The 15,318-nt window shown below is 50.0% G+C and overlaps 2 protein-coding genes across 3 annotated transcripts; both read left to right on the forward strand.

Moving 5' to 3' along the window:
• Window positions 1–3,778: 3,778 nt before the first annotated feature.
• KXD1 (KxDL motif containing 1) lies at window positions 3,779–11,004 on the forward strand. 2 transcript variants are annotated; one of them, XM_024560966.3, is made up of 5 exons: window positions 3,779–3,909; window positions 6,705–6,826; window positions 7,811–7,963; window positions 8,576–8,622; window positions 9,443–11,004. In XM_024560966.3, the coding sequence occupies exons 2-5, from the start codon at window positions 6,726–6,728 to the stop codon at window positions 9,670–9,672; spliced, it is 531 nt and encodes a 176-aa protein (XP_024416734.2). In that variant the 5' UTR covers window positions 3,779–3,909; window positions 6,705–6,725; the 3' UTR covers window positions 9,673–11,004. The 2 variants fall into 2 exon arrangements, with proteins under 2 accessions (XP_024416734.2, XP_045051767.2); XM_045195832.3 differs by having other exon boundaries at window positions 3,853–3,984.
• Window positions 11,005–11,630: 626 nt separating this feature from the next.
• On the forward strand, window positions 11,631–14,183 carry UBA52 (ubiquitin A-52 residue ribosomal protein fusion product 1). The gene is made up of 5 exons (XM_024560754.3): window positions 11,631–11,730; window positions 12,617–12,739; window positions 13,055–13,141; window positions 13,809–13,911; window positions 13,995–14,183. Exons 2-5 carry the CDS (start codon window positions 12,637–12,639, stop codon window positions 14,086–14,088), a joined length of 387 nt encoding a protein of 128 aa, XP_024416522.1. The 5' UTR covers window positions 11,631–11,730; window positions 12,617–12,636; the 3' UTR covers window positions 14,089–14,183.
• The last annotated feature ends 1,135 nt before the right edge of the window (window positions 14,184–15,318 follow it).

Here is a 15,318-nt window from a genome sequence, read left to right on the forward strand (position 1 = left end):
GAAAAGGTGGGGGGTGAGGGAACTTGGGGGAAAATCTTTGCGAAAGGAAGGAAGCAGACCCGCCAGCCAGAAGAGGTGGGAGGGCAGCAGGGATATGTGAGAAATGCCTGGAAAGAATATCAAATAAACACTGATCCAGTCGCAGCCCTGTAAGTACACCTCTGAACTTCAGTGTTTTTATCTGTAAGGTGGAGTCACCCATCCAGCCCCACTTCTGTCACAGGGACTGGAGGAACTGCACTAAAAGATACTAACACATAACTAAAATAAACAAACATAAACTAATAACACTAAAATTATAACTAATAATGGCTGACACTCAGGTATTATTGGTGTAGGCAAACATTCTACATGTATTTAATCCTCATATTAGCCTTATGAGACAAATACTCTATTTGGAATCCACATCATTGGCTACATATATAGAATTGCAATCATCATATCTTCCTGGTGAACCAAACTTGTGATTGTTGTAATGTGCCCCCTGTTATCTCTATGCTTCTTGCCTTAGAGTGGACTTTGTCTGATATTAAGTTGCGTACCTGTTCTCTTGGTTCATGTTTTAAAGGTTCCATCCTTTTCTATTCCTTAGCTTCCATCTTTCCGTTCACTTATGTAATACACGTGTCTCTAGGAAGTTGCACAGAACCAGGTTTTGTTTTTTGATCCAGTCTGCCCATCTTTGTCTTTCAACTGGGGCATTGAGTCTCTTTACATTTAATGTAATTATGGACATATTTGGACCTAATCTGCCTTCTCACATGTTTCTTCTCTGTCACACCTTTCTTCTGCTCCTTTTCTCTCTTGCCTTCTTTAGGATTAGATACATGCATTTTGGTAAAACTCTTATTATCATTCTATATATAGGCATTATAAACTAAGGCACAGAGAAGTTAATTACCTTGTTCAAAGTAACAGTGATGAAAGGCGCAATGGGCCAAGTCTCTTCCCTCTTTGACCTTCTATTCCAGCCAGAGGTCTGGATACTGCACAAGCAATATCCAGACTACCTAATTAGATAACTACCTAATTTCAGCTGTGATGAGTGCTATGTAGGAAATAAAACTGAAAAAAGTGGCAGAGAAAGGCTTCCAGTCCCAAGACTTACGCCTTTCCACCACCAATGTTCCCATCACTGGGCTGAGTGTTTCATTCACTTTCCACCCTCTACCTCAAGTGCACAAAGGAGGAAAATATTTTTGTTTCCACTCCACAGTACACAAAACATTTGGGACCGGCCAAGTCCTTTTTGGCCTCAATGTACAACCCCACCCCCTTCTAGGACCCTTATAAATGTTTCCGGGCTTTTAAGAGCCCCAAGAGACTCATCGAAAAGTTGGACTTATCCAGCCTGGGTCTATTCTGCTGTAGCCTGAAGACAGAGCCACGGTTCCACTTTTCCCAGCAGCCCCTACCCTCGCCATCCCATGGGGACTCCTCTTAGCACTGGCTGCTGTCTGGCTTACTGAGTTCCACAATTCTTACAAAAATAAAGTCTATCCTATGTGCTTTCCCACCATGCTGCCTTTTCTCCTGTGATTCCCTCAGTCTTGAATGAGTATCAGCACCTAGAAAACTCCCAATCCTACCTCAAAAATCCCATCCAGATACACTTGCTTCCCTGTAGTCAAAATATACCCCTTTTCAGATTTCTCCAGCCTTGGGTCTCTCATCCCTGTAGCCCAGGTCTGTGGCATGCAGGTCTGGGAATGTCTGTGTCAGACTCTGTCTCCCTTTGTCCTCTAGGGCTAAGCAGGGACTGAGTACTCTCTGGATCCTCAGAATATGGGCCACATCAAGAGGGGGTGACTAGATAGTTTACTGAACAATTTTTTGAACTGCTTGTTGAACTAAATATATAAGAATCCTAGTCCTCATGAACTTTTTAGTGAATAAACGCAGCAGTGTGTGGGGGTAATAATACAATTTACCAAGGGCTTACAATGGGTCAAGCCTTGTTATAAGGAACTTAATGTGCATGTTTTCATAAGATTAAGCCAGTTGCCCAAGGCCATCCAACTAGGATGTGACAAAATTGGAAATCAGAACTCAGATATGTCCAATTCCAGGGCCCTTAAAGAGTCTTCCATGTGCCCAGGGACATGTGTATATCTCCCAAACGTTCAGCAATCTCCCAAGCTTTCACAGCAGATGCTGGGATTTCCCAGGCTCACCGTTAATAAACTAAGACCCAGACAAATTACACATGTAACATACACACATCATAAGACCTCAACTAATGATAATGAATTGCTAGCACTTATTGAGCAATTACTATTTGCCCCGTTTTTGCTCTTGATTTTCAGTAGGCACACAGGGGGACAGATATAGAAGAATATATGTGTGTATGTGTGAGTTAGTAGATGTACAAATGTAACTCTGACAGTTGAGAGGGTCTCTAAGCAGTGAGCACACCCAGCACTCAGAGGTTGGTTTCTAAATACCATTCTCCAAGAAAAGGAACCAGAATCCTTGGAGAAATGGCTGATTCCAAGGATATTCTAAAGCAAACAAGGAGCCCCGGCTGGTGTGGCTCAGGGGATTGAGGGCCAGCCTGCAAACTGAAGGGTCGCTGGTTAGATTCCCAATCAGGGCACATAGTTGCAGGCCAGGTCCCCAGTAGGTGGTGTGCAAGAGGTAACCACACACTGATGTTTCTCTCCCTTTGTTTCCCCCTCCCCTCTCTCTAAAAATAAATAAAATCTTTTTAAAAATAAAATAAAATTATCTTAAAAAACTTTTTAAAGTAATAAAGCAAACAAGGAAAAAGTAAGGAAGTACTCAGAGAAAGATGGAGACATATCGAAAGGCTGTAGGTGATAACTGAAAGGGGGCAGCAAAAGCAAAATAAATAATATAGTATTTCATTATGACATACGGTATAAAAATACTCATTTGTTCATAGTGATATAAATATGTGACTAAATACATAATTGGAGACTGGACAGCTCTTGTTTACAACAGAATTCCAATTAATAAACAGAAAATCACAATTACACAAACATAGTAATAACTGTTGCCGGCAGGAGTCATGGATAGATGCTACAACTAGTGGGTAATGTTTTTGTAAATGTTTAAAAAGGCCCTGACCGGCTAGCTCAGTTAGTTAGAGCATCATCCCAGTACCTAAGCTTGTGGGTTTGGTACCCAGTCAGGACACATTACAAGAATCAACTGACTCCATCAATAAGTCAAATAACAAATCGACATTTCTCTGTCTCAGATCAATTTTAAAAAAAGTAAAATAAAATGTTTTTTAAAAACCTAGGATATTTGCAGTCTTTTAATTATCTCCCCATAGGATACTTAACTGCAAAGACGAAAATAGTAACTTGATAGTTGAGAAACTGGCAAGACACTGCGGTAAGCAATCTATCAGTCAAAATCGCGTGCCTCCTGATAGGATGCATTGAGGACACAACATCGTTCTGAGATTCCTATTCAACTCAACTTCAGTCAAATCCTGAGGAAACTGGATAAACCCATATTGATGGGTGTTCTACAAAACTAGTGGTCTTCCAAAACATTAAGGCCATGAAAGTTTAGGAAAGACTGAGGAACGGTCACAGAATGGAGACGTCTAAGGAGGTGTGACTAAATGGGAGCCTGGACCGGGGAAAAAGTCAGCAAAAACACCACTTAAACAACAAAACGCCTTCCGCTCTGCCTTGGAACTCCGGCTTTGAAAACTACGCAGACGCGATAGGGACTACTTGATTGGCTATGCGTTTTGACGCACAACCGAACAGCAACTGCCTGTAAGTCCCACCTTTTCCTGCCGCGCCTCCACGCAGGCAAGTAGGTCCCAGACAAGTCACCTCCTCCGGAGATCACACGCATGGTGCGTGGTGACGTCAAAGCGGCGCGGGCGCCATCCCGGAAGCGCGAGCAAGGCCGCCAGATGTGCAGGTGCCGCTGCCACCGACGCCGGGCCAAGTTCTGGGTGGGGCTGGGGCCGCCGGTACCGCTGGGGAGCCAGGCCAGGTCGGGCGCGGCCTCTGGGCTGTGGCGGGGTGGGGTGCGCCACTGGCCACATCTGCGCACCCCTCCTGTACACAGACCTCAGTTTCCCCGTCTGTTAAGTGGATCCGGGTCCGGGTTGCGGGAGTTGGGGCCGCCTGTGTTCATGTCTGCAGTGTCACCCGGATCTGGGCGTTGACCGCCTGGGCCTCAGTTTCCCCGATTTGCTGGGGCGGGGTGCGAGGGGATATGCGAGCCCCGTCCTCACTCTGGGGTTTTGCTAAGCTTGGGCCGCCAAATTAAATTCTGTTAAAAGACCCGGGTGGAATCGCGGCGCCTCTATGCCTCTCCGTTTGACCTTGGGCGACGGATCCCACCCCTGTGAGCTTTAGTCGCCCTCGGAGACGAATGATAGTGTCTGCCTTGTAGGGGTGACTGGGGATTAAATTTGCTCATATTCTTGGAAGCACCAGGGAGGCTCTCGTCAAATATTCTGATTCTCACGCCCCCTCCTGGGACTTCTTTACACTACCCTTGGAGAAAGAGCCGGCTCCGAGTTAAGCTTCTTATTGTTGGTTTCAGTCCCCAAAGACAGTACTGTCAGATTCTTATTCTTTGTTATTACCATTTTCTGGATGAGAAAACTGATCCAGGGAGGTGAGATGGTTTTCCGAAGGTCATACAGCCTCCCTCTCTGCGTGTTTCCCTCATAAATGTATCTGGAGCAGGGCCCAGAGCCCTTGTTGGGTCATTTCCACCCTTACGTGGTCCAGACTAGTTGTTAGTCAGGGAAGCCTTCCTGAGAGAGGCAACTTGGGGGTGGAGGGGTGTGCCTTGAATCTCTCACATCTGGGAGCCAGAGACAGGAAACAGCCCTACTTTGAAGCAGAACCATTTCCTACAGGTCCAAATCCTGTGCTTGCCAGTCTTTAACGGTGGGCTTCCCACCACATGGTTCTGCCTTTTGAGCCCAAGTATACATCATTATGCTTTTATCGAAATGTGGAGCCTGTGGGTGCCCATACCTGGCACATAGTGGGAGCTCAATAAACAGTGATTATTGGCAGAGGGGCAGGATTTCACGACGTGGTATGGTAGCTTATTTCCAAAAGGCAGGTAGGGGTTGCAAACTGCTAGCCAGATTCAAGGCAGAAATACTCTTGTTCTCCATGGAGTTTGCGGGGTAGGAAGTATTAGTTGCTAACATTTGTAAAATGAGGCGATTTCACAGAAAAAAAAATTCCTATTCCTGCTTTTTTCCTGGAAAAAATCGGAAGTCTGGCAGGAAGCAACTGCAGTAAGAAGCTGCTGTGTTGTCATGGGTAGATACTGAACACCTGTACAGATTCACACCTTTGTAGATTCAGCGGACCGTGGACATTTGAGTAGTGATTTGAGAGTGGTTCACTGGCTGTGTAACAATGGCCCAGTGCCTCAGTCTCTCCGAGCTTCAGCTTTCTCACATATAAATAAGGGTTATAGTTCCCAGGTATAAAGCTGGTACCTTATCATAAAGTTGGTACTCAGTAAAAAGAAGGGTGGAGTAAGTAGGCTCTGAAAGCCCTTCCTGATCCTGGGTGTGAATCTTTACCAATGGCAAGTAGGCCTTTCTGTTGGCCATTAAATGTGTACACCCTAGAACCAAGCTATGTCATGATTCTAGGTTTTGCCTGAAGCCCCCCACCAGGTGGGTCAATGCTGAAGCTGTGGCCTTGTGTTTTTTTTTTAAGATTTTATTTATTTTTTAGAGAGAGGAGAAGGGAGGAAGAGAGGAACATCGATGTGCAAGAGAAACATCAATAGGTTGCCTCTCACACGGCCCCACTTGGGGACCTGGCCTACAGCCCAGGCATGTGCCCTGACCTCAATCGAATCGGCAACCTTTTGGTTCGTAGGCCAGTGCTCAACTCACTGAGCCACACCAACCAGGGCTGTGGCCTTCCTTGCCCTGTCCTGATCCAGAAGCCCCACAAACTGGGATGATTATATGTGCCAGGGAAGCTGAGAACCACAGAGCCATCTGGATTGCTGGGACCCACAGCCTGGGTGCAAGTGCCTGACATTCTTGGCTTTAATTTGCTGTTAAAAGTCTAGTGTCAGAGCAGAGTTTGAAAGGTCTGTTTGCCTCTGCCAGATGAAGTTCTGGTGATTCCTTGCTGTGAGCCAGGTTCTGGGCTGGGCTCTAGAGACAGCAGCAAGGGAGAAAGACACACCTTGACTCTCTTGGAGCTGATGTTGCTGTGGGAAGACAGGCAAACAGGTCTACTGATAACTAAGATGAGCCAGTGAAGCAATTAAAACAAAGTGAAGTGATGAGAGTGACCAGAGTAGGGGTAGTCATCAAGGACTTCCTGGGAGCAAATCCCTGGAGGTGGTAATGATCTGAGGGGGCAGCCTTGCATGTTGTGCTAGTGGGGACAGTAGGTGCAAAGGCCCTGAAGTGGGAATGGGCAAAGGTAGGGGTGGGGGAGGGCAGATCTGTACAAGTAGTGGGTACCACTGGCTTTGGGCACATCGAGAGTGGGTGCTGGAGAGGGAAGATGGGATTCTGATGTGCTTTGGTGCAAGTTATAAATGTGATCTGGAGTTCTTGAAAAACCTCGAATTCCCAAGAAGACAACTGAGGCTCAGGTGGCATGACCAACTCACATTTAAACAGCCCGTGGGGTTCCCAGGCCCTTCTCTCTGTCCCATCTGTCCCAGTACATGGTGCAGACTGAAGACTTTCTTCCTCCCTATTTCAGGCAGCGGAGGAGGAGGAAGAGATGGACCCCCCGGACTCGGCCTCGAGGGTCTTCTGCAGCCGCATCCTGAGCATGGTGAATGTGGATGACGTCAATGCCATCATCCTGGCCCAGAAGAACATGTGAGTGGTGGCCAAGGGCCTTGGGCCCAGGCGTGGGAAGGAATCCACTTTGCAAGCCAGCATTCTTTCCCTGCCCGCCCCTACCTTGGCCCCACACTGGTGATAAAATGAAGGAAATGAGCAAATCTGCTGGCTGGCTCCAAAGGAAATTTTTTCATGGCCTGGAGGTGACGCCTTGGCACAGGAAACAGGGCTTTGGGATGGTTTCACAGCTGCGGATGGCTTGGCAGGGTCCACAGCAGCTCCTGTCCCAAGGCCTACAGTGGGGAGAGTTGGGAGGATATGAAAGGGCTGCTGGGGGATATAAGGGAGCCAGTGGGCTGACTTCCTGTAGGGAGCCTGGTTTCTCAGAGCCCAGGCTGTTTGCAGAGCACCTGAGTTCTCTTTGAGGGGCTGTGAGTGCCCCTTTGCCTTCCTTGGGCCTCCACACCATGGTCACTGCAGCCCCATGCTAATTCAGGCCTGTCCTGTAGGGAAGAAGGGCTGACACAATCTTGGGGTGAAAACATGTGCTTCATTTTTGTGTCTTTAGGCCAAAGGTTCTTCCTTCCATTTATGACACAGCATGGACCTGATACCCTTACCTTCTTGTGGTACCCTGTGACAGAGTTGCCGGCTTTCTCCTAGTTCTTTAGGTCAGATTCAGACCTGGCCCTGGGGAATTCCTAGCGTGAGGGAAGACAAAGCCAGATACAAACCTTTTTGGTGTCATGGTGTCAGGGCTGTGTCAGAGAAACAACCTGGGGCTAAGGGAGGCAAAGAGTCTGCTTGACAGAGAGGGCGAAGGCTCCATAGGAAGGGCACACTTGAGTAGGGTTTTGAAGGTTGAGTAGTAGTTTGCTGGGTGGCTCAATCATCAAGTAGAGCTTTGTAGGACAAGGGAACACCACATGTAAACCTCATGGAGCAAGAAGGAGGCTTAGCATGCTTAGTTAGCAGAGCCTTGGAGGCTGAGCAGAGGCGTTGGCCCTCACTCTGCCACAGGCTGGACCGCTTTGAGAAGACCAATGAGATGCTGGCAAACTTCAACAACCTATCAAGTGCCCGCCTGCAGCAAATGAGTGAGCGCTTCCTGCACCACACGAGGACTCTGGTGGAGATGAAGCGGGACCTGGACAGCATCTTCCGCAGGATCAGGTGGGTGCTTTGCCCTGCTGGCCTCTGCCTCCTGCTCTGAGCCTTGGGTCCTCCCCTTTTTAATAGGCCACCTGCTTCACATAACAGAGCGACAGGGAGATCCAGCTTACTTGTTTTATAAGGCTTCATCACGTAGTTAGCATCCAAAAAGATCTGCACTCTGGGATAAAAATCCTGAAGTTTCTGAATTTAAATTTTATCTTTTGAAAAGTGCAGTGTAGCACCACACACACGATACAGAAAAGGCAGGCAAAGAGCTGACAGTGAAAGGCTAGCCTCCTATACCCTTAGTCCTCTACCCAGGTCTTCTCTCAAGAGGCAAATCAGATTGCTGGGTTTAGAGTGCCAGCAGCCAGCACTTCCCGCCTCCCCTGACCTGCTCATTGGGCCTCATCCCAGCCTCACACAGACACCCTCACTGAGGGTGCCCACACTAAGGGTGGGAGTTCCACAGGGCCCTCCAATCTGGGAGAACAGTGTGACAAGCAGTGAGAGGGAAGTTCCCACCACCCACCCACCCAGAGCTGACAGCAAGGGTTGTTAGCTGACCTGCACAGGGCCCAGCTTATCTGCTCAAGGGGTTCAGCCTGTGTGCCTTCCCTTCCCCTGCAGGACACTGAAAGGGAAGCTGGCCAGGCAGCACCCAGAGGCCTTCAGCCGTAAGTGTCACCCAGGGCTCCTGTGCCCCATGTCTGGTCTCTGCAACACTTGGATGACAGCATTTTCAGCCCAGGGCTGGCTCTTCGAAGGTCACCTCAGGGGTTGGTGGGCAGTGGGTCCAGAGAGACCTGAGGCAGAGGGCAGGGGTGGGGGTGCTAGCCTGGCCTTCTTGCCAACCTTGGCAGAGCCAGTGCTGGGACTAGGGTCCCCTCCCTGGGGGGAGGCCTCATGGGGAAACATGGATAACAATGGCAATCCTTACCCCAGTGAGTGTCATGTACCCCTACAATGAGGCTGTTACCCAAAACCACCTGGGTAACAGGTGGGGGCTGTGAGTATCCTGATTTCACACAGCAAAACTGAGGCCCAGAGGGACACCAACTTGTCAGAGGAAGCAGAGCGTTCCCTTACACTGAGTCTCAGTTTACCCCATGTGTTGAATGGGCCAATAGCTCCCCCCGCCTTTGCTGCTGACAACCACAGGTACGAGGCAATGCTGTTGTCATCAGCCCCAGTTTATCGAGCAGGGAGCTGAGGCAAGGGCAGGTGAGGGGTCTGGCTCAGGTGACATAGTCAAGGGCAGAGCTAGGCTCAGGCTCGCCCCATGTCAATGTGATCCAGAGAACCTGAGTCCTTACGTCACCTGACCTTGAAGGGAGGCCTCTCACCTGCCTAGGCCTCAGCTCCCTCTTCAGTAAAATGGATGAAGTCGAGTCCCATGGAGGCGGGGTGAGAAGGTTGTTGCCAGGGGATCACAGGCCCAGTTAATCCCTCATTACAGCAACTAAGCCCACTCCTGCCTGGGCCTCCTTCCCCCAGACATCCCAGAAGCATCCCTCCTGGAGGATGACGATGAAGACCCTATCCCACCCAGCACCACAACCACCATCGCCACCTCGGAACAGAGCACAGGCTCCTGTGACACCAGCCCAGACACCATCTCGCCCTCCTTCAGCCCTGGCTTCGAGGACCTGTCCCACGTCCAGCCGGATTCCCCTGCCATCAATGGCCACAGCCAGATGGATGACAAGGAGATGCGGGGTGAATAGCCCTGCTCCCAGGAGCTCAGAGGGGTCACAGGGCTCTCCAGGTGTCTGAAGTGGTAGTGGGTAACTGCCTCCAGACAGTCAGCTTTGCCATCTTAATTCTGTCATCCAGGGCACCCTGGGAGACAAGGCTCCCTCCCAGGGGTGTGGAATTCCTGAGGGTCTGTCATTCCCACTCCTTCCTCACTGAGAGCATCTCTCTCCTTCAGACCCTCCAGGCCAGGGGATGAGCAGTCATTTGGAGTCGTTGGGCTGGGCACAAGGAAGCTTTTTCAGAGCCAGGGTTGAGGTCTGCTCTGAACACTTAGAGGTTCCCAAAGACAAAAGCCTGATAACCCCAGTCTCAGCACCCCAGTCAGGACCTCCTTGAGGTGGGCAAGCACTATCACGTCTGAGTTCACCACACTCCATTCCTGCACAAATAATTCTGGTCTCCCCGTCCCTTCCTCCAACGAAAGTATTAAATATTTTCTCAAATCAGTATCTCTAGGCTTCTGAAACAGTTGTAGAAAGCTCACGAAAGAACCTGTTCCTCAATCCACTCAACCCCAAGCATGATAAGGCCCACGTCTGTCTGACCAGAGGTGTGGACCCTGAGGGCCCTGCAGGCCTCTCCCAGGGCCTCCATGAAGTAAGCCGAGCCACCTTGGAAAACAAATTAACGGAATATTTTTGTATCCGATGTTTACAGATGCTGTTGGGAAGTTATCAATAAAAAGACTCCGTTACTAAAAAGAGAAGGATGTACCTAGCAGTGGCTTCCTCCCATCGTTGGGTCCATCAGCTCAGAAAGGGGAGAAGTGCTGGATGTAGGAGGGACAGGATGGGGTACACACAGCCAGGCACCACCAGGAGCTAGAAAGATGTGGCTGCGGTTGGTGGGAGTCTCAGGTGGTGGCAGCCATAATAACCCAAGTTCCATCACCAGTGCTCACAGCACTGTTCCCTCACCTCAGTGATTTTTCAACCTTTTTCATGTCATGGCACACATAAACTACTAAAATTCTGCAGCACACCAGAAAATATATTTTTTTGCCTGACCAAAGAAAAAAAAGGTGTAATTTTGATTCATTCAGACTGAACGGCTATTGTGTTGGCTGTTACTTATTTTTATTTGACAATCTAATGGGAACAAGGTCATTGCCCCTGACTAAATGGGTATTGCATTTTTAAAAATTCTTGTGGCACCAGTTGAAATAGATGCCTTACCTCCTTGAATAACTCCTCCAGATCTCAGTCACAGGGAACTGAGCTGGGTCCGCTTCCCCATTAGAAACTCAGTCCCTTCGTCTTTGAAGCCCTTAGAAATTATGTTATTAAAGGTATCTTCCCAGACCTGAGAATGTCTGCTTTTGCCTGGTCCACAGGAGTAACGGTAAGAGTTCAAGGAAATAAAGAGGTACGCTGCCAAATCTTCAAGTAACTTCGGTCCTCTCCTCTTTCATGCGCCTTTTTTAGCCTTCCACGAGTCTCCTGGGTCCCACCCCATCTTCTTGAGTAAATGCACCAGCCCCACCTGCTCTCCCCGCTTCCCCGCGCGCTGCCCCAAATCTGCGCACAGCCACTAGAAAGTTTTAGAATAACTGACTCTGGATGTTAGGTGCCTAGAAGGTTCCCAGGGGTCCCGCGCCGCCTCCTACCTTCTCTGCTACACACCCACTTCCTGAACCCGTGGACCCTCTGTTTAATGCCTTCGATTTAGCACAAAAGAGCCTGCTCTATCCAGGAAGTACTCGTGCGCCCAAAACGTGCGGTCTTCAGCCGACTCAGACAGCGAGTGGAAACACACAGTAAAGTGTGGCAATCTTCGCACTTGAACCCTGGGGGAGGCCCACAGTCGGAAGCAGGTGTGAGACGCTCGCCCACAGACGGCGCGGCTTCGTTCGCCAGCACGCAACATGGCGGTGGGGCGGGGCATTACGCGCTTCGCGAATTATGACGCATGCGTGCAGCGTGCTCGGTGCGCAGGCGCTCTCGGCGGCGATTTGGCGGTTTCCGGTTGTACCGCCCTCTTTCTTCTCAACGAGGCGGCGGAGTGCGTTGGTTGTGGCGTCCGTGCGGGTTCGCTTTGGGCCTGGGTCAGGCGGGAGGCAGCGGGGAACTCAGGGGCCTGGGCAGCGGAGGGGGCGGCTCAAGTTGGTTTGTGCGGGCCAGGCTCCACGGATCAGCTAAGTAGGGCGTATTGGGCCTGAGTTCTAGGCCCCGACTGGGCCCCGGCAAGCGAACCTGATTTGGGAAGAGAATGTCTGGCCTGCGCCACCGGCCCAATCTATCTGACGGGGCCTCTGGGCGGAGATGCGTCTCCTGGGCAGATCTGAGTTAATGGGGTGGGATATTAAGCACGTAAACATTTTCTCCGTGCCAAACACTGCCAATTCCTTAAAAAGTATTAAATCCTTCTCACTTTCGGAGCTGGGTCTTAACCTGCCTCCTTTTCTACATCTGTAAGTAGATGCTGGTAATGTTTATCTTGTAGGCTTTTTTTTTTTTTAACGAAAAAACAATGGCCTGTGTAAACAAGTATGTGGCGCGTGGTTGGCAGATAATTATGGGTTGGAGCAAAGGGAAGAGGTGTGGTCTGAGAAGTTTGGGGGTAACTGAGAAGGAATGAGCTTAGAGTTGGAGAGGAGAGGGACTAGGGTGGCTGCAAAGATAGGATTCCCACCCAAGCTTCAGGAAGGGTGTTTTGTGGAGCACATGTGGCCAGGGGCTGGAGGAGGGGAGAGAGGTGGATGGATTGATGGAACCTCCAGATAACACTTGGGGGAAATGTGTCTGTTAAGATGGTACCCAAGGCATATGCTTCCCATTGCATCTGCAGACTTGGAGGGATGGAAGCAAACAGGCACTGGGGTGGGTCCGCAGTTGGGGTCACCATGGACGAGACTGGCGGTCAGGGCCCAAGCTCAGGATGCTCAGTCCTGCAGTACTCACTACTTTATCCTAGCCTCCCCAGCAGACACAGAGATGCAGATCTTTGTGAAGACCCTGACTGGCAAGACCATCACCCTTGAGGTTGAGCCCAGTGACACCATTGAGAATGTCAAAGCTAAAATCCAAGACAAGGAGGGTAAGTTGGGCTAGGTCTGGGTGCTGAGGCCTTGCCAGTGCTTCTCCTGCATAATCTCAGGAAGGCATCTTGTCATTTCTACCTGGATTTCCCTTTTGGCAGGTTAGGATTTTTTTTTTTTTAATTTATTTTTGGAGGGGAAGAGAGGAGAGAAACATCAATGTGTGGCTGCCTCTCACACACCCCTGACTGGGGATCGAACCAGCTGGCACTCCATCGGGGACAGGATTAATGATGGAGAAGAGCTGTGGGGGAGGGACAGCTGCCAGTAAGGCTTGCCAGAGTCTCAGTAACTGAGTTTGTCTTGATCCGTAGGCATCCCACCTGACCAGCAGCGACTGATTTTTGCGGGCAAACAGCTGGAGGATGGCCGCACTCTCTCAGACTACAACATTCAGAAAGGTACTGGGTGTATCTTCACTGGACTGGGCCCCATGAAGGGCCCCTTGCCTGTTGGGAAGCCAGCTGGACACCACTGTTGGCATTTATTAGCCTCAGACTCCCTGAGGGCTGGTGTGGCCATCTCCCAAAGGATTCTGACAAGTACCCATGAGATCTGGGAAGCTCCGGTCTATAGGTCACTGAAAGGCTCTGCCCTGTACCTGTGGACCAAGATCGGGCACTGACAGCCTCATTGACACCAGGGGTGGGTTAGTCCTTAAGGCGAGGATCACAGGAGGTTGGGGAGACTTGAGCAAGATGCTGTTTTCATCCCTGGAATCCATCTCATCGCTACCTGTGTTTCCAAATGGTAGTGGTTTCCCACATTCTTGCTCTCCTTTTTGTTTGTTTGTTTGTTTTTAAATGTGGTAACTACTAGAAAGGAAATTAGTGTCACTCTTGGCAGGGTCAAGCTTCATCCTGCCTAGCAAAAATAAAGTGTCACCCTCGTACCACTTAGAAATCACCTTACCTGTTGGGAAGCCAGCTGGACACCACTGTTGGCATTTATGAGCCTCAACCTCCCTGAGGGCTTGTGTGGCCATATCCCCAAGGAAGCTGACATGTACCTCTGGACCAAGTCCTGGGCCCAGGCTGAGTCACTCTCCCCAATCCTCATTTCTTGTAGAGTCTACTCTGCACTTGGTGCTTCGTCTGCGTGGTGGCATCATCGAGCCCTCCCTCCGCCAGCTCGCCCAGAAGTACAACTGTGACAAGATGATCTGCCGCAAGTATGCAGGCTCAGGGTTGGGGGAGGCTGGCCCTGGTGGAGAGTGGTCGGGTACCCTGACCAGTCCCTCCTCCCCCTGTTCAGGTGTTATGCCCGCCTGCACCCCCGTGCTGTCAACTGCCGCAAGAAGAAGTGTGGCCACACCAACAACCTGCGCCCCAAGAAGAAGGTTAAATAAGGTCCCTCCATCACCTCCTCTGGCCTATAGGGCGGTCTTCTGCCTAATCCCTGTGACCCTGGGGCCTCAATAAAGTTTCCCTTTCATTGACTGGAGCAGTAACTGGTGTCCATGTGGCTGCTCTGTCCAGTGGGGAAGGTTTGCAAAGTGTGGGCATCTCCTTTAGGGACTGGACTCCATGTCACTTGATTCTGCAGGGCCCTTGGTAGTCCTGTCCTTTTGGGTTCCTCATCTGTAAAATGGGTTGTGGTCCTGGCCCTCTTCCACATATCCTAGCAAGCCCACCCATCTCAGTTCTCTCATCTATATTGGGAATGAAGACCTCAGGCGGGGGGCTGGTGGAAGTATCCCTACCTAGTGATAAACACGTGTTCTTAATTTTTGATCTAGAAGCACATGGGTTCCACCTGAGAACAATGATTTTGGAAGAGTAGACTTTTTTTTTTTTAAGACTGATACTTTGGCAAATTAGGTGAGGGCTGTGCATTGGACACCCTGAGAAAACCATGTTTTGGGGAGACAATTGGAGCTTGATGTAGGTGGCAACCCAGCCTTGTAAAATGCCTAAGATTAGCTGAGACCTGCATTGCCAGCTAAAGGCTGGAATCTCAGTCATTCCATATCTCAGTTCAGTTTCATCCCTGTGAAACTACGCTTGCTCCTCTGCCAACCAGGCCACCGCCATCTTAATGGTCCCATTTCCACCCCTGGAGAAGGAAGCTTCTCAGTTCGAAGTGGTCGGTCTCCGGTGGAAAGCTTGGGAGCCACCTCTGCCCTTAATATGAAGCCCTATTTGCCTCACCCCTGCTCTCAGGCTCCTCCCTTTAGATCATTTCTGAGGTCTTCATACAGTCCAAGTTGAAGTCCCGCTCGAGTCACAACCTTGTGCATCATATGACAAGTCTTCCTTGTGTAGGGACTAAATGTGTGAAAGGAAGTCGGTGTTGATGTAAGCATATAGCAACCTACAAACTGAGGGACAGTCTTTCTATACCCAGAGACATACGCTCAAGGACAAACTAAAGAAAGCACTGGTCGAGAGCAAGGGTTGAGGGGTGCCTAGTGCCTGGTCTTCCCATTCTCCAAGTTTCCTGTTAGGAGGGCCACAGGCTGGGTTCTGAAGACCTCCGAACCTGCAGGGGGCGCCTGGCGGAGCAACGTCCTGGGTGTGGACGGGGCTTCGCAGTCGTGATCGGAGGCTGGGCCGGCTGTGCGCGTCATACCCGAAAT

This window comes from Desmodus rotundus, chromosome 9, assembly GCF_022682495.2.
Source record: "Desmodus rotundus isolate HL8 chromosome 9, HLdesRot8A.1, whole genome shotgun sequence".
Classification (NCBI taxonomy): domain Eukaryota; kingdom Metazoa; phylum Chordata; class Mammalia; order Chiroptera; family Phyllostomidae; genus Desmodus; species Desmodus rotundus.